This window comes from Plecotus auritus, assembly GCF_963455305.1.
Source record: "Plecotus auritus genome assembly, chromosome: X".
Taxonomy (NCBI): Eukaryota; Metazoa; Chordata; class Mammalia; order Chiroptera; family Vespertilionidae; genus Plecotus; species Plecotus auritus.
The window spans coordinates 118,739,385-118,759,020 of record NC_137784.1 but is presented as its reverse complement, the minus strand read 5'-3'; the positions used below and the strand labels follow the sequence as shown (position 1 = coordinate 118,759,020).

Here is a 19,636-nt window from a genome sequence, read left to right as displayed (position 1 = left end):
AATTTATTGATGTAATGAGTTATTTTGATAGATGTGCTGATATTGAACCTCTTTTGCATTTTCAAACATAATCCTATATGTCAGTTAGTAATTCATGTGAAACGAATCAGCCAATATCTCAGTGGCTTCAAAAACAACAATGATTTGTTATCCCTCATATTAGTTTGGGGTCTGGAGGATCTGGTCTAGGCTCTGCTGAGTGACTGCTTGTCACCATAGGTCTGTTGAGGCTTCTTTGCTTCAGGTTGTGGTGACTAGAATGCCTCTTCCCCAGATAACTCTTACCCTGCTGTTGGAGAGAGAAGGCTAGTCAGACTAGTCTCTAGGTGACTGCCAGAGTCACAAGACAGAAGGTGAAAATGCATAAGGAGGGCCTTGTCTTGGAAGTGGCACATTTCTATCTCATTTTACTCACCCAAACAAGATATTTGACTGATCCCAAAGTTAAGGGACAAGAAAATGTATACCATACAAATATTTATGGCAGGAACTCCAAAATCACATGGAAAAATTCCTAGATGCAGAGATAGGGAAAGAATTAGGGTCAATAGTATATTCTACCATGCCCTTATGTAGCCAAACTTTAACTTTATTGAAGGATTGCTGGATTGCATTTGGAGGAATGTTTTATTCAAAATTTCACCATCTATATTTAAAAAGAGAATATTTATAGATTTCTTTTTTGTAGCCTCCTTTGCAGGTTTGGATATTGAATTTGTGTTGGCTTCATAAAAAGGAATTAAGGGGGTTCCCAGTGACCTGCTTTGCAGAGGACCCCAGCAGATTTTGCCATTAAAGAAATCAATGACCAGCAAAGCCATCACACACTTCCCTGCAGATTTCACCCCACAGGTATTTTCATTCACTGATACCAGCCTTCTGAATTCCTCTCAGTTCCCTTCCCCTTGCTGCTGCCTGAGCTCCAGACTCAGACCCAGACCCATAGCAACAACCAGCCCAGGCCTCTTTGGCTGCACAAGTGCAAGACTAAAACCTAGGCCCCCCACAGCCACTCTCAGGACTAAACCCTCCAGTTGTGTACTTGCACGACACCAACCTGACACCAATCACCAGCCTCAAATGCCATGTTCACACATGTTGCAAGATCTTAACAGCTGTGGAATGCACATTGATAGCCAAGATCCCCACAGCTGCTTGTGAGTCTGCATCTCCTTGTCTCCTGTCACTGGCCTGCACCACTGAGCTCACCTACAGCTAGCTCCTCCATGCCCTCAGCCTGACTGTCAACAGTTGCCTCCCCTGCCTTGTACATGCCCCTGGGGAGGTCATGCAGCAACAGGAGGGAACATTCCATCCAACAATAGCAGAATGCACATCCTTTCAGGTGTACAAATAAAATTCTCCAAGATAGATTATATTATAAAACAAGTGTCAACAAATTTAAAAAGGTTGAACTCATACCAAGTATCTTTTCTGACCACAATGGTATGGACCTGGAAATCAATGATAGGCAAATAACTGAAAAAAATTACAAATATCTGGAAATTAAACAACACATTGCTGAACAACTAATAGGACCAAAGATGAAATTTAAAAAAAATATCTTGAAACAAATGTAAGTGGAAAAACAGCATATCAAAATGTATGGAATGCAGTAAAAACAGTGCTAAGAGGGAAATGTATAGCAATAAATATTTTATATGTATATATGCATAACCCATGGACAATAGCATGGTGAGGGCAAGGGGCGGTGCGGGATGGAGGGAATTAATGGGAAAAATGGAAAATATGTAATACTTTCAACAATAAAGATGCATTTTTTTTAAATACCTCAAATAAACAATCTAACTTTACACCTCAAGAAACTAGAAAAACAAGAACAAACTAAACCCAAAGTGAGCAGAAGGTTGGAGATAACAAAGATCAAAGCAGAAATAAATGTAAGGGATAATAGAAAACATTAGAAAAGACCAATGATAGCTAAGAGTTGGTTTTCTGAAAAGGGAAACAAAATAGACAAACCTTTAGCTAGACTTACTAAGAAAAAAGAACTAAAAAAATAAACAGCCTTAGCTGGTTTGGCTCAGTGGATAGAACGTCGGCCTGTGGACTGAAAGGTACTGGGTTCGATTCCAGTCAAGGGCACATGTCTGGGCTGCTGGCTCAATCTCCAGTAGGGGGTGTGCAGGAGGCAGCCAATCATTGATTCTCTCCATCATCGATGTTTCTCTCTCTCTCTCTCTCTCTCCCTCTCCCTTCGTCTCTGAAATCAATAAAAATATATTGTAAAAATAAAAAATAAACATAAAGGAAAGAGGAAACATTACAACTGGTATCACAGAAATAAAAGGATCATTGAAGACTACTCTGAGCAATTATATGCCAGTAAATTAGACAATCTAGAAGAAATGGATAAATTTCTAGAAACATACACTCTACCAACTCTGAATCATGAAGAAATAAATAATCTGAACAGATTAGGAATAAGTAAAGTGATTGAATCAATAATCAAAAACCTCCCAGCTGAGGAAAGCTCTGGACCAGATGGCCTTACAGGTGAATTTTAGAAATCATTTAAAGAAAATTTAATGCTGAATCTTTTCAAACTTTTCCGAAACAAAAATAAAAACAAAACAAATAAACAAAAAAACAGAAGAGAATGTAACACTCCCAAAATCATTTTATGAGGCCGGAATACCCTGATATACCAAACCCAGATAAGGATACCACAAGAAACAATAACTACTACTGATGAATATAGATACAAAAATTCTCAACAAAGTACTAGCAAACTGAGATCAACAGTGCATTAAAAGTATCATATACAATGATCAAGTGGGATTTATCCCATGGATGGCTCAATATCCAAATCTATAAATGTGATTCACCACATTCATAAAATGAAAGACAAAAGTCATATCTCGATAGGTATAGAAAAGGCAGTTGACAAAATTTAATATCCTTTCGTGATTTAAAAAAATCCCTCTCAATAAATGTGTATAGAAGAAATGTACCTCAACTTAATAAAGGTCACATATGATAAACCTATAGCTAACATCATACTTAAAGGTGAAAGGTTGAAAGGTTTTCCTCTAAGATTAGAAACAAGACAAGCGTGTCCACTCTCACCACTTCTATTCAACAGTACTAAAACTCCTAGCCAGAACAATTAGGCAAGAAAAACAAGTAAAAGGCATCCAAATGTGAAAGGAAAAAGTAAAATTGTCTGTCTTCTGATAATCTGATCTTGATATAGAAAATTCCACAGACCACAAAAAAACCCATTAGAATTTAATAAGTGAATTCATAAATTTTCAGGTTACAAAATCTACATATAAAAATAAATTACATTTCTGTACATGAACAACAAACTATCTGTAAAAGAAATAAAGAAAACAATCCAATTTACAATAGCATCAGAAAGAATAAAATACTTAGGAATAAATTTAACCAAGGAAGTGAAAGGTCTATAAAAAAAAAAAGCTTTAAACATTGATTAAAGAAACTGAAGAAGACAAAAATAAATAGTAAGACATCCTATATTCATGGATCAGAGGAATTAATATTATTGAAATATCCATGCTTCCCAAATCCATCCATAGATTCAGTACTATTCCTATTAAAAGTCCAGTGGTATTTTTCACAGAAATAGGAAAAACAATCCTAAAATTTGTATGGAACCACAAAAGTCTTTGAATAGCTAAAGCAATCTTGAAGAAAGGTGGAGGCCTCACATTACCTTATTTCATTCCATATTGCAAAGATATAGGATTTGAAACAGTATGGTACTGGCATAAAAACAGACACATAGACCAGTGGAACATAATTGACAGGCCACAAACAGGCAATAATACTCTATGAGGAAAGGATGGTATCTTTAATAAATGGTGCTGGAAAAACTGGATATCCACATGCAAAAGAATGAAATTGGACCCCTATCTTATACCACTCACAAAAATTAAACCAAAAATGGGTTAGGGTTTTAACATAAGGCTCAAAACTATTCAATTCCTAGAGGACGATATAGAGAAAAAAACTCCTAGACATTGGTCTTGGCAATGGATTTTTTGGATATGACACCAAAAGCATAGGAAACAAAAGCAAAAATCAGTAAGTAGGACTATATCAAACTAAAAAGCTTCTGTACAGCAAACAAACAAACAAAAACAAACAAACAAAAAACAACTAAAGGAAAAGGGAGAAAATATTTTCAAGCCATATATCTGATTAGTAGTTAATATCCAAAATATATAAAGAACTCATAAAATTTAATAGAAAAAAAATCCAAACATCCTGATTAAAAATTGGGCAAAGGACTTAAATAAGTATTTTTCCAAAGAAGATATATAAATGTCCATGAAAAGGTACTCAATATACCTAATCATCAGGAAAATTCAAGTCAAGCCTACAATGAATGAGATATCGCCTCACATCTATTACTGTAGGTATAATTTAAAAAAAGGCAAGAGATTACTAGTAAAAAATTGCTGGTGAGGATGTGGAGAAAAGGGAACCCTGTTCACTGATGTGGGAATGTACATTGATACATCTACTATATAAAACAGAGTATGGTGGGTCCTCAAAAATTTAAAAATAGAACTATCATATGATCCAGCAATCCCACTTATGGCTATATATCCTAAGGAAATAAAATCAGTATCTTGAAGCAATATCTGCACTCACATGTTCACTGCAGAATTATTCACAATAGAGAAGACATGAAAGCAACATAAATGTCCATTGATAGGTGAATGAGTAAAGAAGATGTGAGATACATATGTATGTATGTATATGTATATACCGTGTTTTCCCAAAAATAAGACAGTGTCTTATATTAATTTTTGCCCCCAAAGACACGCTAGGTCTTATTTTCAGGGGATGTCTTATTTTTCCATGAAGAAGAATACGGTACACATTTATTGTTACATGAAAATAAAGGAAATTTATTACCTGTATACGGTACGGTAGTACGGTAGTTGTCAACACAAACCAGACAAACTGTGAATCCTACAGTATCAAGAATTTACTCATTTATTCAATGACAATCATGTCATCATCTTCTGGAACATCATCATAACAATCCAATTCCTGAATTTCCTGGTGAATTTCTTGTGACTCCATTTCTTTCAGAATCAGTGGACCAAATCTCTCATGTTTAGCAATAGCACTGTCTTTCAATGAGTACTTCTTGTCAAGGTAGCCTGCTCGCAGTGCATTTGCAATGCAACTGTCAGTGATTTTCTCCCATGAATTCTTCACCCAAGTCACAACTTCTTGCAGTTTAGGTTTCACAAAGTTTCCACGCTGATTTCTCTCCATTCTATTTTCAATGTAGTCATTAATTTCCATGCGGAAATTGTCTTTGAATGGCTTGTTTATTGCAATATCAAGAGTCTGGAGATAGGCCGTCATTCCTGCGGGAAACATTATCTGATCTATTTTTCTTTCGTGAAGAAATGTCTTCATGTCTTTAGCGCGGTGAGTGCTGGCTGCATCCCAGACTAGCAGACCTCTTTGGCTCCCTCGCATAACAAGCGGCAGCATTAAATCGACCCACTTCCTTATAACTGCTTGTGTGGCCCAGGCTTTTTCAGTTTCAAGAATAAAAACGCCCAAAACACGTTCAATCTTTTCCTTCTTGCCCTTAGAAATGATTAAAGGTGGGATTTTAGTGCCATCCAGATGAATTGCCAAAATACAGGAAACACGTGCACTTTCGTAAGCAGTGGAGGGAATGCACGCTAAGGAGGCACCCCGCTGTTCAATTGTTGTTTGAGAAGATTGGCCCATAAACACTGCAGTTTCATCCATAGCAATCATGTTGGAAAGACTGTATTTAGAGAAGTCAGCATCATCAATAAAGGACTTGAATGCAAGTGCTCGCTTAATAACTTGAGTATCTTCCAACCTAAACAATGTTGTAGATCTTCTTAAAGACAGTTCACTTCGCTGAAGGAAATTATCCAGCCAGTGTTGTGATGCTTTGAAGTCTTCGGGGGCTATGTCAAACTGTGGTGCCATTGCAAGGGCAAATTCTTGAATCTGAGCCCTCTTCACAACCAAAGCCTTTGCTCTCCTGCCAACAACCCATTCACAGATCAGGTCTTCCAGCTCGGAAAATAATGGTTGCCGACCTGATCCACACTTGCGCTTTTTAGCATTTCCCTTGTCCACTTGTTCAATGAGGTTACCATACTCTGCTCGCCATTTTTGGACCAATCGGATACTCAACATCTTCTCTTTGCAGAAAGCAGTAAGATTTTGGCCCCAAGAGTCTTCCACGATTCCTTTCTTGTACTCCATGGAGTAGCTTTTTCTTTTTGTGCTCATTTCTAGGGGTAAAAAAAAAGGAATTGGGGTATCAAGGTGGGGGGAGGGGATCACTCAAAATGACACAGGGGGGATCAGAGGAGGGAATCAAAATGGCACAGGAGAATCAGAGGGGGGATTACCATTTTAGTAACCCCTTTTGATCCTCCTGTGTCATTTAGATTGCCCCTTCTGATCCTCCTGTGTCATTTTAAGTGATCCCCCTCCCCCCACCCCTGTGCCACTGAACACCTTCACCAGACATCCCCCCTACCCCTTCATCAGACATTTACCCCCTGGGGCCTGCCTGGGGACTGTCACTGGTCTTGCTGGGGCCTGGATCTGGGCTGGAGCAGGGTCTGCCACTGACTGAGAACCTTCAGTCATCATGAAGGCGGCCGCGAGCATCAGGTAGTGTCACCAGAGACAGACCAGCACTCACCACATTCGCCGTGTCCCGTCCGCTCTAATTTTCCTGTTCTTCTACACACATCTGCGAAAGTCTCCTCCTCTCTCCTGCCCAGCGCTCACTGCTCACTCCGACCTCCGCTCCGCCTCCACACAGCAGTGATGTCAGGACTCCGCGTAATGTCACTGGTTGCTAGACGCCAGTTGGGGCGGCCCTAGCGACCAGTTTACGGTAAATTAATTTTCATTCTGAGACAGAGTCTGGGCCTTCTTTTCGGGGGATGCCTTATATTTCACTCAGAAGGAAACCTGTAAGTAGGTCTTATTTTCGGATGATGTCTTACTTTCGGGGAAACAAGGTATGTATATATACACTGAGTGGCCAGATTATTATGATCTCTGGATGCATAATAATCTGGCCACTCAGTATATATCCTATATAATAAAAGGCTACTATGCAAATTGTCTCCTTAACCAGGAGTTCGACCAGCAGGCAGGCCGGCCAGCCGCCCATGTCCCCTCCCCCTGGCCAGGCTGGCCGGACCCCACCCATGCACGAATTCATGCACTGGGCCTCTAATATATATATATATACATATATATACATATATGTATATATATGTATATATATGTATATATATGTATATGTATGTATATGTATGTATATGTATATATATACACACATATATATACTGAGTGGCCAGATTATTATGCATTCAGAGATCATAATAATCTGGCCACTCAGTGTACATACACAGTAAGATGTTTTTCAGCCATAAAAGAAGAAAATCCTGCCATTTTTTCGCACTGCAGATGGACATTGATGCCATTATGCTAAGTGAAGTAAGTCAAACACAGAAAGACAAATCATGTCTGATGTCACTAGTATGTGGAATCTGAAAACATTGAACTCATAGAAACAGAGAGAACAGTGGTGGTTGCCAGGGCCTAAGGGTGAGAGAAATAGAAATATGTTGGTCAAAGAGTGTAAACTTTCAGTTATAAAATTAATAAGTTCCAGGGATCTAATGTATAGCATAATGATATAGTTAACAAGTATTTTGTACTTGAATATTGCTATGAGAATAGATGTTTAATATTCTCACTTTTACAACAACAACAAAATGGTCATTATGTGAGATGATGGGAATGTTAACTAACCTTAATTTGGTTATATTATGTATCAAGTCATCACATTGAACATTTAAAGTTACACAATGTCATGTGCCAACTATATCCCAATAAAACTGGGGGTGGGGAGAATTAATGGGCTTCCCTCCTCTTTTTATGGTATAGGATAGTTTAAATGACATTGAAAGTGTTTTTAAGACTAGTTGAATTAAAACAGAGGAACCAATCTTTTATGATGACTTTTTCAGTGGTAACTATTTAATTCACTTTTTCAATCTTGTTTCTGATAATGAACCTATCAAACACTTCTTGTTGGGTTAATTTTGGTTTCTAAAAATATTATTTTTCTTAGTGTTTTCAAATTTGCTGTTATAGAGTTTAATATAATATCATTTTATAATTATCCTATATAATAAAAGCCCAGCAACCATAATGGCATAATGACCAGAACGACTGCTTGACCAGTCGCTATGAGGTTCATTGACGACCTCTCGGTCCCTTCCCCCCAGCCCGCAGGCTCCGATTGCCAGAATCTGCCAGGATCTGCAAGTCTCTTACACTTTCCTTCATGATTTCCCTCTCCTGATATTTTTGACTTGGTGCTCTGTGAATCTTCTTCCACTTTACCTTCAAGGTCACTATTTTGGGTTTTAGCAGTAATCATCCTCTCCTTCAATTCATCTACTGAACTGTTTTGTTGGGGAATCACATTTTGCAGTTCCAGAAAGTCTCCTTTCATGCTGCACTAGAGTTTCTGCATATGTTCCTATTTTGTTGTTATCACTGTTGTTGTTCAAGTTATCATTTGTCTGTTGTCCCACCAGTTTATTTCTTTATTAAAAAACTAGAGGCGCGGTGGGGTCTCTCAGCCTGGCCTGAACCCTCTCGCAATTCGGGACCCCTTGGGGGATGTTGGACTGCCGGATCCCCTGGGATCATGCTGAAGCCAGCAGTCCAACATCCCCTGAGGGATGTAGTACTGCATGAAGAAGCAGGCAGCCAGGGAGGGGCCTGATCCCAGGCCTGGTGCTGCATCACTCCCACTCATCCAGGCCCCGCTGCATCTGCTGCCTCTGCACAGTAAGCTCACTGAGTGGTGCTCCTGCTATGGGAGTGCACTGACCACCAGGGGGCATCTCCTGCATTGAGCGTCTGCCCCCTGGTGGTTAGTGCATGTCATAGCAACTGGTAAACAGTTAACTGGTCAAACGGTTGACTGGTCGCTTAGGGTTTTATATATTACTAGAAGCCTGGCGCATGCACGGGTGGGGTCCCTCAGCCTGGCCTGCACCCTCTTGCAATCTGGGATCCCTTGGGGGATGTAGTAGTGCATGAAGCAACAGGCGGCCAGGTAGGAGCCCGCATTGCTGTGCTCATCCTGGCCCCGCTGCGCCTGCCACCACTGCCGTCGCTTGGTAGGCTCGCTGAGTGGTGCTCCTGCTGTGGGAGTGTACTGACCACTGGGGGCAGCTCCTGCATTGAGTATCTGTCCCCTGGTAGTCAGTGCACGTCATAGCAACCAGTCGACCGGTTGTTCGGTCTTCCAGTCATTCTGACGTTCCATCACTTTGGCTTTTATATATGTAGGTTAAAAATATGTTTTTATTGATTTCAGAGAGGAAGGGTGAGGGAGAGAGAGAAACATCAATGGGCTGCCTCCTGCACACCCCCTACTGGGGTTTGAGCCTACAACCCAGGCATGTGCCCTGACAGGGAATGGAACTGCATCTTCCTGGTGCATGAGTTGAAGCTCAACCACTGGGCAACACTGGCTGGGCCCGTTTATTTCTTTAAGCATGAACTCCTTAATCAACATTCTGCTGGTTGCTGGACCCACACAGATGGCTATATAGTATTTCTTTTTTTTTTAATATATTTTATTGATTTTTTACAGAGAGGAAGGAAGAGTGATAGATAGTCAGAAACATCGATGAGAGAGAAACATCGATCAGCTGCCTCTTGCACACCTCCTACTGGGGATGTGCCCGCAACCAAGTTACATGCCCTTGACCGGAATCGAACCTGGGACCTTTCAGTCCGCAGGATGACGCTCTATCCACTGAGCCAAACCGGTTTTGGCTGGCTATATAGTATTTCTTTGTCAGCCTATCAGGGTCAGCTCATTGTGGCAGGAATATCTGAGAGCTCCTCCAAGTGTTAGTAGGCCCTCAAATGGTGGAAATGAAGTACCTGAAGGCAGCTGCCCTCTTCCCAAGTCTCCTCACCTACTCCAACTCTAAATGACCTTTTCTGCTGCTTTAATTCACTCTGTCTTGGCCTCTTGGAGAGCTAGGAGACTGGGTATATTGTCTGATACTGTTTTCCCAACTTCTTGGTCTCCTTGCTCTGGGCCTTTCTGGTGCTGGATCCAGGCTTTGCTCAGTACTCAAAACAAAGCTCGAGAACACTTCTTTCTGATGAGATTCCCACAATATCTAGGACTTCACTTACATGCAGCTCTTCTCCATAGACCTTAATAGCTATTTAGCTGAAAACAGGCAAGCAGCCTAGAATTAGGAATGGGAAACAACTCGTGCTTAGGTTATCATCTTCCCAGAGTCTTCTGTCATTTATGAAGAAGAAAAAAGCCCTTAATATGACTGTACCTGACTGCACCTTAATTAAATGACTTCCCAGGGAATCTTTATCAGTCCGGGTATATCGTGAAAATAGAGCTTCTAAAATATTGCTATAAAAAGGGTTTTATATATAAACTAGGCTCATACAAATTGGGAGGATCTAGGAGAGTGAAGGTCCAGAAGGTCCATGCCAGAGGCCCAGACAAATGTCTAATGACTTCAACTGGAAGCATTGGAGGTGAGGAAGCCAGAACTCACAGGAATTTTGAGAAGTCATCAGGTCTCCCTGTAAAAGGTGAAAGAAAGTGGGAGCTTATAGATATCAGTGAAGCCACACTGTCTGTCACAGCCTTCTAGGAATTGTGACTTTTGCTTTACTCCCACCTTTCAAGACTTGAGTGCATTTCTCTCAATGAAAAACTCTACCTGAAGCTACATACAGAAGGGTTTTCTGGGTAACCTAGTTCCTGGCCTTGGTCAGAAGTGGCAGGGGTATCTGAGATGATAACAGACATTCTATGACTGTACCCCAGCAGGAAGACTAAAGTGCAGCAGTATGGAATTATGGATATTACTAAAGTGGTCTCTGCAGAGGACTTCTAGGTCTTGGGTCACAATAGCATTCATCTCTTGATTGGCATGGTTTGATTTTGGTCTCAGCAATGCCTTCTCCACTAACACCAAAGCCAGAGCATCATTTATTAGTCATGCATTCTTCCAGAATAATCTGTCCCATGCCAACCCATGCCAAGACTGGTACCCTAAGCCTTCTTGACTATGTCAGCATCTGGCAGTACAAAGTGCATAGGCTTTTGCCACAGAAAGATCTGGGTTTGCATCTTGCTATTGCTATTCACTAGCTCTGGGAACCTGAGAAGATAAATTTCTCCTTCTCTGCCCTTTACGTTATTTATACATGAAAGGTAACAATATCTAACTTTTTAAAAAGTTACAGGTTTTTTTCAGTTATTTTGTATTGATTTCAGGTGGATTTTCAGGTGGATAGAATAGTGGTTAGACAATCATATACTTTAAAAATGTTCCCCACAATATTTCCAGTACCCACCTAGCATCATACATACTTATCACAATATTTATTATATTCCCTATGCTATACTGTATATCCGTGATTATTCTGTAACTACTAATCTGTACCTCTTACACCCAATTCTCCAACTCCTCTCCCTTCTGGCAACCATCAATCCACTCTGTATCTATGAGTCTATTTCAGCTTTGTATGTTCATTTATTTTGTTCTTTAGATTCCACATATAACTGAAATCAAGTGGTGACAATATCTAACTTTTAGGAACAGCACCCATCCACATGTACCACTTTGGAGGTCAGATGATGGCAGGAAATGAATGAAAGCCCAGTAAGCCCTGACATCTCTGCTCTTGCTCTAAAGCTTGGCTTTATCTTTGGAGACATTTTAGAGGAACTAATTATTCCACAACATCTACAAAATAAGCAATGTCAAATAGTGGAAAAAACAGGGACTTAAGAAGCAGAAGGTCTACTTGAGTTGTCTCAATCTGGGGTGTTCCTTTTTACTGCAGTCTTGGGTAATTTGTTTCACCTCTCAGGTTTCTTCATCTGGAAAATGGACATAATAATAGTCACTATGTCAAAGGGTTGCTTTGAGTGAAAAATGGCACAATCTGGATAACTATTTAGTACAAAGCAAGAAACACAGTAAATTAAATAAATTGTGTTACAGTGATGATACTTGTTACTGTGCCTTTGATGTGCTGGGTGCTACATAAGCCATGGGGTGGCCATGGGGGGCATTACTCTTAGAAGGGTTTAACCTAGTCCTTGTCATATAGGAGCATACAGTCTCATTGAGAAGTCAAGATATGGGCAAATGAAAGTGTGCAAGCAACTTACTACTATAGCCAAGAATTTTTCAAGAAATAAAATATTTCTGCCTGAAGTTTTTGTTAGCATTGTTAGTTTAACCATGAGAATGGAGCCAAGAGCAGGATTTGAAAATCTTCTGGAAACTTACCGAGGCCATGGTCTTTTGTGTGTTACTTATTTGGAGAGATATTGACTAGGTTCTCTGTTTCTGACATAGAGAATCAGGACCATGCTGTGAGGAAAAGTGCACATTTGATTACCCATTCCTCTTGACACAGAAGCTTCTGAATGATGTGGACTGATAGGGATTCTGGGTGAAGTGCTGATGCTTCCCAATGATGGTCCTTGTTTCAGAGCAAGGGTAGATCCTTGGAAAAGCTCTGGATCATTGTTTTCTTCCCGAAAGGCATCCCAACATCACATTACAATGGTCCAAATGTTAAATTTAACAGGAGGCAGAAAATCATATATGTTTATTGTAGATTGGAAAGGTCTTAGTGTTAAGCTGTTTTTGGATAAATCATTGGCATATCTCTGACTTATCATGTTCCCCAACTCTAAAGTTCCATTCTAGTCTATAGAAGATCAAGAAACTGAGACAGCTTGGTCCAAACATGATTCTAGGATTCTCATTTCGGTTATCTATTACTGTGTGTAACAAATCACCCAAAACCCGAGTGGCTTAAAAAATCATTTTTTTTCTCACAATTCTGTGAGTTGGGAATTTGGACATGGCATAGAAGGACTGGCTCTTCTCTGCTCCATGAAGTCTAGAGCCTCACAGCTTGAATGGGTGGAAGGTGACTGCAATGGCTTTTCTTGGGTCATATATCTGGAACCTTGGTTTTTACCATCAGCTGGGTTCCTCAGTTCTCCTTCGCATGGTCTCTTCATCTAGCCAGCTTGGGCTTCTACATAATACATATCTTAGGTTGTCTGCCTTGTTATATAGTGACTGACTGCCCCTAGAGTGAACATGTAGCTGCCAAATATCTTAAAGTCTAGGCTTGGAACTGGCATAGTATCACTTTGGCCACATTCAATTGGCAAAAACAAGTCACAAGGCCAGCCTGGATTCATGAGACCATGACCTCTAGAGAGTAGAGTGGCATATGCATACCAAATTAGGAGAAATCGATGGTAACTATTCCATTTACTATTTCTGCATAACATATTAACCTTGAAATGTAGCAGCTAAAATAATCCATTTAATTTTGCTCATAATTTTTTAAAAATATATTTTATTTATTTTTTAGAGAGAAGAAGGGAGAGGGATAGAGAGTTAGAAACATCGATGAGAGAAACATCCATCAGCTGTCTCAAACACACCCCCTACTGGGGATGTGCCCGCAACCAAGGTACATGCCCTTGACCTGAATCGAACCTGGAACCTTTCAGTCTGCAGGCCGACACTCTATCCACTGAGCCAAACCGGTCAGGGCTTGCTCATAATTTTATGGGTTGGGAATTTGACAACAGGTCCACCGAATAGTTCTCCACTGAGGGGGGGCAGTAGTCATTTAGTGGTTTGACTCTGTTGGACATCCAAAATGGGTCTCTTGCATGGCTGGCAGTCAATAATGGCTGTTGTCTAGAAGCTCAGCTAGCACTGTCATCTGGAGAGCCTAGATATGAACTCTCTAGCACAGTGTTGTGAGGATAGGCACACTTCATGCATGGCAGTTGGCTTTCCGCAAACAAATGTCCCAAGAGGGTCATGTAGAAGCTGCATGGCCTTTTCAAACATAGCTTAAAACTTATAGAGCATCACTTTCACCATACTGTATAACAGTTACAAGCCCACCCAGAATCATGGGAAGAGGTCAGAGTGCCCACATCTCAATGGCCATACTTTAAAACTGCCACAATCACCATCTTTGGAGATTATCTTACTCTTATGTCACAGAAATCCAACAGCTCACCAGAGATTCTGATAGAAAGCAATCTTAAATCATGATGTAGAGCAACACTGTAGGGTTTGAATCAGAAATTAATCCCTTGCAGAGCTCTAGTATTTGGATCTCTAAGTTCACATTGCTGTGACATGAGCTTAAAAAGAAAATGACTTCCAACTTCCAGATATTGGTCCAGTGAGCCTTTCTTGATTTCAAGTACACTGGTTGAAAGTGTAGGTTATGTCAGGCCCCTTCTTCTTTGTTTTATTTATTATTCTTTTAATTTTTAAGATATTTTATTGATTTTTTAAGAACGAGAGGGAGGGAGAGAGAGAGAAAAAAAAATAAAACCCTCAATGGGATGTTCCCTGACCGGGAATCAAATGGGCAACCTTTCAACTGAGTCAGGGCTAAGCTGCTTCAGCCAGGGGCAGGCTGCTTCTTTTTGGACCAGCTTTCTGCTGTGGCTTTTTTCCCAAGTGAAAAACACATTCGGTCCAGTGAGAAGCAGTCTTGTCATTAAAACATCTAATTTGGTTGTGCCTGATGACAATGGCTCTACACTCAGCTAGTCCAAACCTGCTGGGAAAAAGTGTATCTGTGCTCTGTGTCCCCACTCACCCCAACCTTAACTTCCAGTGCAGACATTGAAACCTCATGGCATCTTGCCCAGAAACACTGCTCAGAGCTGCTAGAGGATGAGCAAACATAGAATCAAGAAGCTGGTGTTTGGAGGCATTTTGGGGACTGGTATATAATAGACACAGGGCTAAGAGGATGAAACTCTTGGAACCTTTTCCACTTTCATACCAGACTCAAGCTTCTGCCCTTACTCTATAGAGGCTTGGTCATCTGCCTTTTTATTTTAGAATATTGATTTAATTACAGGACTAGGTTACTCAACCCCTGCGCCCCAAGTTTTATCAGATGTTTGAGTTCTCTCCCATAGCAGAGGCAGAGACAAGATAGATGGTACCATTTTATGATAGTGACAAGGCAGATAAAATTGAAGTAGTACAAATTGTTAGAGTGAAAAGTGAAGGCACTTTCACCCCAGTGGGATGGGACAGAAAGATCTGGGTAGGAAAGAGGAAGTGCTACAAACTAAGCCAGGGGGTTATTAATGCTACAAGACTGAGTCCATTTGGTGGTGGGAAAAAGACCACCCCGTAAATGCCCCCACACAAATGTAAGATCTTCTATCTGACCATCCCAAATGACCAAGTTCCTTGGGGGCTGGACATTGTAGCATGCCTTTTTCTGAGCCAATGCCAATATTCTTTTCAAATTAAACATCTCACAGAGCTTTGAAGAGGGGAAAGCCTCCCTTGCCTTTCCCAAAGGAGGATGCCATGATCTTCTTAGCAGGGTCTTCAGAAGCTTCATTTAGATAAGATTGCTTGTTCTGGCACTTGAATACTGATAATCCTTGGTCTGTTCCAGGAATACCCTTATGACATCATTGATTTGCCCCCATATGGCCACACATCACTATATTGTTCTTTCTTGAAGTATCTATTTTCTTTGTCTTCTGATTATTTTTTGCAGGTGGTAAGTGATCCACTCTTTATTTGACCTTTTGTGTTCATGGACAGACAGACTCTACTAATACTAAGTAGACATCTCTTCAACTTGCCTCAATCATATTAAGTAACCTAGCTTTAGTCATATGTTTACTGTTAATTTCCTTCAAGGAACAGGGTGATATCTGGCTTCCGGTTGAAGTTACACTTTTGGAGGTGCCATTAGTGATAGTGCTTGGGGTGGGGGACAGTTCTGATCTGTGCAGAGAACTGTCCTGGAAATTTTAATGTGGCAGGAAAGCTGAGACAGGATGAACGTAAGTATGATGTTGAAGATCTTCCAATACAAAGACTGACCCTTTTCCTAAAAGAGGTTCTTGGGTGGGGGGGGGGGGGGAGGGAGGAAAGGAGAGAGAGAGAGAGAGAGAGAGAGAGAGAGAGAGAGAGAGAGAGAGAGAGGATTTTTAATGTTCAGAGTTAAAGGAGTTTGAAAAAGCCTACATGTTTAGGATTGGCAGACAGGTCCGGTGAAGATGTGCTTTCCCCTCCTTTTAAGAGGCTGATAGGAGTGTTGAGAGACCACATGATTTAACAGAAGAGCGCTGTCTAAAAAGAGACCCACCTGTTTTCTATCCTGGCTCTCCTGGTTTTTTATCCAGGCTCTACCACTTACCAGCTGTGTGACCTCCTGGCAAGTTGATTAACCTCTTAGAACCTCAATTTCCTCATTTGTAAAATGGAAATAACAATGTCTCAAAACTTCCTAGTCTGTTGTGAAGATGAAATAAGATAATGATGTAAAGTATTTAGCATGCTGCTTGGCAAAGGGTAGGCACTAAATCCACGGTAACTATTATTGGGTGTAAACTAAGAACTTTATCTTCTTCCCCTCTACCTTTCCTCTAAAACCATCCAACTCTCCATTCCCTTTGAATTCCAGTCATTTGAAGAGGAATTCTTTTTTTCCCGGAGTACTGACATTAATTAATGGTCTAACCTTGGATTGGATAATCACATTGTGTCATCAACCTCCAGATTATTAGATATCATTTTCAAGAAAAACAGGCCTCGAGTTCCTCCCAGACCTAGGACTGAAGCTGTAAATTGAAATTTAGAGGGCTGCCGACCTTTAGACCAAAGCTGGCTGCAAGGGCAGTTCACTCTTCTGGTCTTGAAAGCCACAGCAGGCTCTTGTAATTGGGTTACCACCTGGGATTCAGTAGGACTAATCCATCTATATAATTTCTCCGTCTGGTTTAATACCATTAAGAAAACTGAATTAAGGAGCGGGTGGGGTTGGGTGGGACAAGGAGAAACGGATTTTCTGTACGGGAGTGGATGCAGAGTCTCCACTGTCAGTCTGGAGCCTATGGTCTGATTAATGGATGGCTCTGAGTCCTGTTAGCGGCCAGCACAGTCCCCTCAGATGAGCATCAGGCTTCAGAAAAGGCCACCACACAAAGGGGTTTCCCAGGACGCCTCAGGGCTACCCTGTTCCTCCTTCAATTTCCTTGGTTCTTTCTCCTCAGTCTGCCCCCTCTTGTACAATTTCTCAGTCTGCCCCCTCTTGTACAATTTCTGAGCAGTTTTCCTTTTAGTTCGAATATTCTGGGACCTTACCTATGTTTCGACACTAACCTGTCCCAGGCGACACGTACTTATCCCAGCATTAGCCCCAGGCCCACCTCGCTCCATTTGCCTGGGGTTGGCCATCCTGGGGAGTGGGCACTCTTTACTCCTAGTTTGCCAACCAGAGCGTCCAGCCCTAAGAGGAGGGGCCTGCATGTGGGGAAGGGGTAGGAAGTGGCAGCCACTGCTGTCAGTTTCACTCTGTGCCCTAGTGACACCCAGATCCTAGCGCGCCCTTCCCACAGAGAGCCCGGCTATCGCAACTTGGGCAGCTGGCCTTTGGAGGCGAGGAGTTGCTGACTCCAGGACTGAGATTCCAGAGCTCACTGCAGGCAATGGCCAACAATGGAGTTCCCAAAGTGTAGGTGGCGAACAGCAAGGGCCAGGAGAGCGCTGTGAGGACCTGAGGCGCTGGGAGCAAAGTGGGTAACAGGGGCGGGGGGGGGGGGATGCGAGGGGGAGGCGCCAGGCTGGATCTCCGTGGCCGACAGTACGAGTTCGCTCCCGCAGCGCCCATGGGCCCTGCATGCCCGGGAGGGGCCGGAGTACATCCAGCCGACAGGCTCGCCCAGTGTCCGCTGGGCTAGCTGGGGTTTTGACAACCGGCGGCTGACGTCCGCGCGCCCCCGCCGAGCTCTCCTTTTACTACAGCTGGCGGGCGGCTGAGTGCCGCCCCGCCCACGCCGGCCCACGCCCCCCGCCCCCGCCCCCGCCCCCGCCCCCCGCGTGCCCACACCTTGCCTTGGCTGTAGAAGACTCCTGGTGTTGAGTCGTGGCTCTGGGACCCGAGAGTTCTTTGGAAGAGGAGCGCGAGCAAGGGAGCGGGCGAGCTCTGAGGGGGTCTGGGTGTAGGGAGAGAGAGAGAGCAGGTAAGGGCCATTGGTTCCCGTTCTTCTGCCCGAGCAACTCGGGCCCCCCTTTTGGCAAAATAATAGGATCCTGAGAATTGATTCAACAGAAAGAAAGATGCAACCCTCCCCTCTAGGTTCTCCGCGGGGAGAAGCTGCGCGGCTATGCGGTGTAACAGGCTCACACGTTGCTCATCACACGTTCAAACATTTCCCTTTCGGAGAGGCTTGCTATTTTTAAATGAATATTTTTGTCTTTGTTTTGATTTTTTAAACCTTCCTTGGGATTCTATTTGTTTGAGTTGGCGGCTCTCAGCGGCTTGGAAGCGGGGAGGGGGAGGGGGGAAGCAGCCCGCCGGCGCGCGGGGCAGCCCACCCAGGCAACTCCCCGCGCGGCCCGCGCCTGCCCGGAGAGCGGCCCGCGTGGAGCCCGGGAGGCTGGCGGTAGAACCAGGGTTGCGAGTGCCTCTCTGGGCAGGCGGGCGGGCGGGCAGTTTGGAGGCCGCGAGCGAGAGCGCGGAAGGAGCTCCGCGCCGCTTTGTCTCTCCACTTCTTGAGCCAAGCGAGCGGCTTCTCCTGCGGCCGGCTGCTGGGGCTCCAGGCGGCAGTGGCAGCGGCGGTGGCCGGGGCATCGGCTCCTCCTTCACCCCTTTCCTTTCCTCCCACTCCCTCACAGGCTGTGGCGGCGGTGGCGGCAACGGCGGGGGAAAGCAGATCCCTCCCCGAGCCACACCGAGGGGAGCTCGCGGTCGCGACTTGCCGCCTAAACACTCTCCCAAGTCCAGCCCGCTCGGCGAGGACTTCCGTCTCCTGGGCGAACCGTGTCAAGCAAGCTGGGATCTATGAGTGGAAAGGTGACCAAGCCCAAAGAAGAGAAAGATGCTTCTAAGGGTAAGCCCGCCCGCCGAGTTCGCCTGTTTTCTTTCCCTTCCTTTCCCTTGCTCCCCTCGAGTCGAGTGCGCTCCGCCCTTCCGCGACTCCTGGCCTCTTTCCAGGAGTGTAAGCTGCCCACGACCTCTGTGAACCCGGGCAAGAAAGGGGAAACGAGGGCCGGTGTGTGTGTGTTTGTGTTTGGGGGACCTGGGTTTGCACCACTTTCCCTCCTTTCTCGTGGAACTGTCGCCCTGCGAATGCCTCTATTCCCCCTCTGGACGCACGGTGGTGGCGCTGCGGGCAGCCAAAGCTGCTGCAACCCGGAGAGCCAGGCACAGCGCTGCCTGCTACCCGCTGTCCGCCTGTATGTGCGAGTGCGTGTGTGTGCATGTGTGTTGCGAGGGTGCAACATAGTGACATACTCAGGAATCTGCCCCACTGTCAGAACACAAGCTTGGATCCACCTTCAACTCCCCTCTCCCCGCCCCCAATGCAAACAAAGAGCCTGGCCAAGACGCAAAACCCTACCCCCCCTACCCCCAAACACACTCCTTTCCTCCTCACAACCCCTACTCCCTAACTCTCTAGCCCCTTCCCCAGAAGACAGGAGCTTGTAAC

The 19,636-nt window shown here is 43.3% G+C and overlaps 1 protein-coding gene and 1 pseudogene across 8 annotated transcripts in view; one reads left to right on the top strand and one right to left on the bottom strand.

Annotated features, from left to right (window-relative positions):
* LOC308240255 (ubiquitin thioesterase OTUB1-like) overlaps positions 1 to 8,548 on the bottom strand; it is a 94,065-nt pseudogene extending 85,517 nt beyond the window's left edge. The window contains exon 1 of the transcript in view: positions 8,368 to 8,548. The product of the transcript in view is annotated as a ubiquitin thioesterase OTUB1-like (transcript). The remainder of the gene's footprint in view (positions 1 to 8,367) is intronic.
* FGF13 (fibroblast growth factor 13) overlaps positions 1 to 19,636 on the top strand; it is a 659,009-nt gene that overhangs the window by 7,911 nt on the left and 631,462 nt on the right. For 2 of the 7 annotated variants that reach the window (XM_080652004.1, XM_080652001.1), the window contains exons 1-2: positions 17,579 to 17,719; positions 18,822 to 19,036. In XM_080652004.1, coding sequence (XP_080508130.1) covers positions 18,988 to 19,036 — 49 coding nt within the window. In that variant the 5' untranslated portion in view covers positions 17,579 to 17,719; positions 18,822 to 18,987. Of the gene's footprint in view, positions 1 to 17,578; positions 17,720 to 18,045; positions 18,167 to 18,577; positions 19,037 to 19,636 lie in introns of those variants that run through there. The other 5 variants (XM_080652003.1, XM_080651998.1, XM_080652005.1 and 2 more) reach the window with 3 other exon arrangements.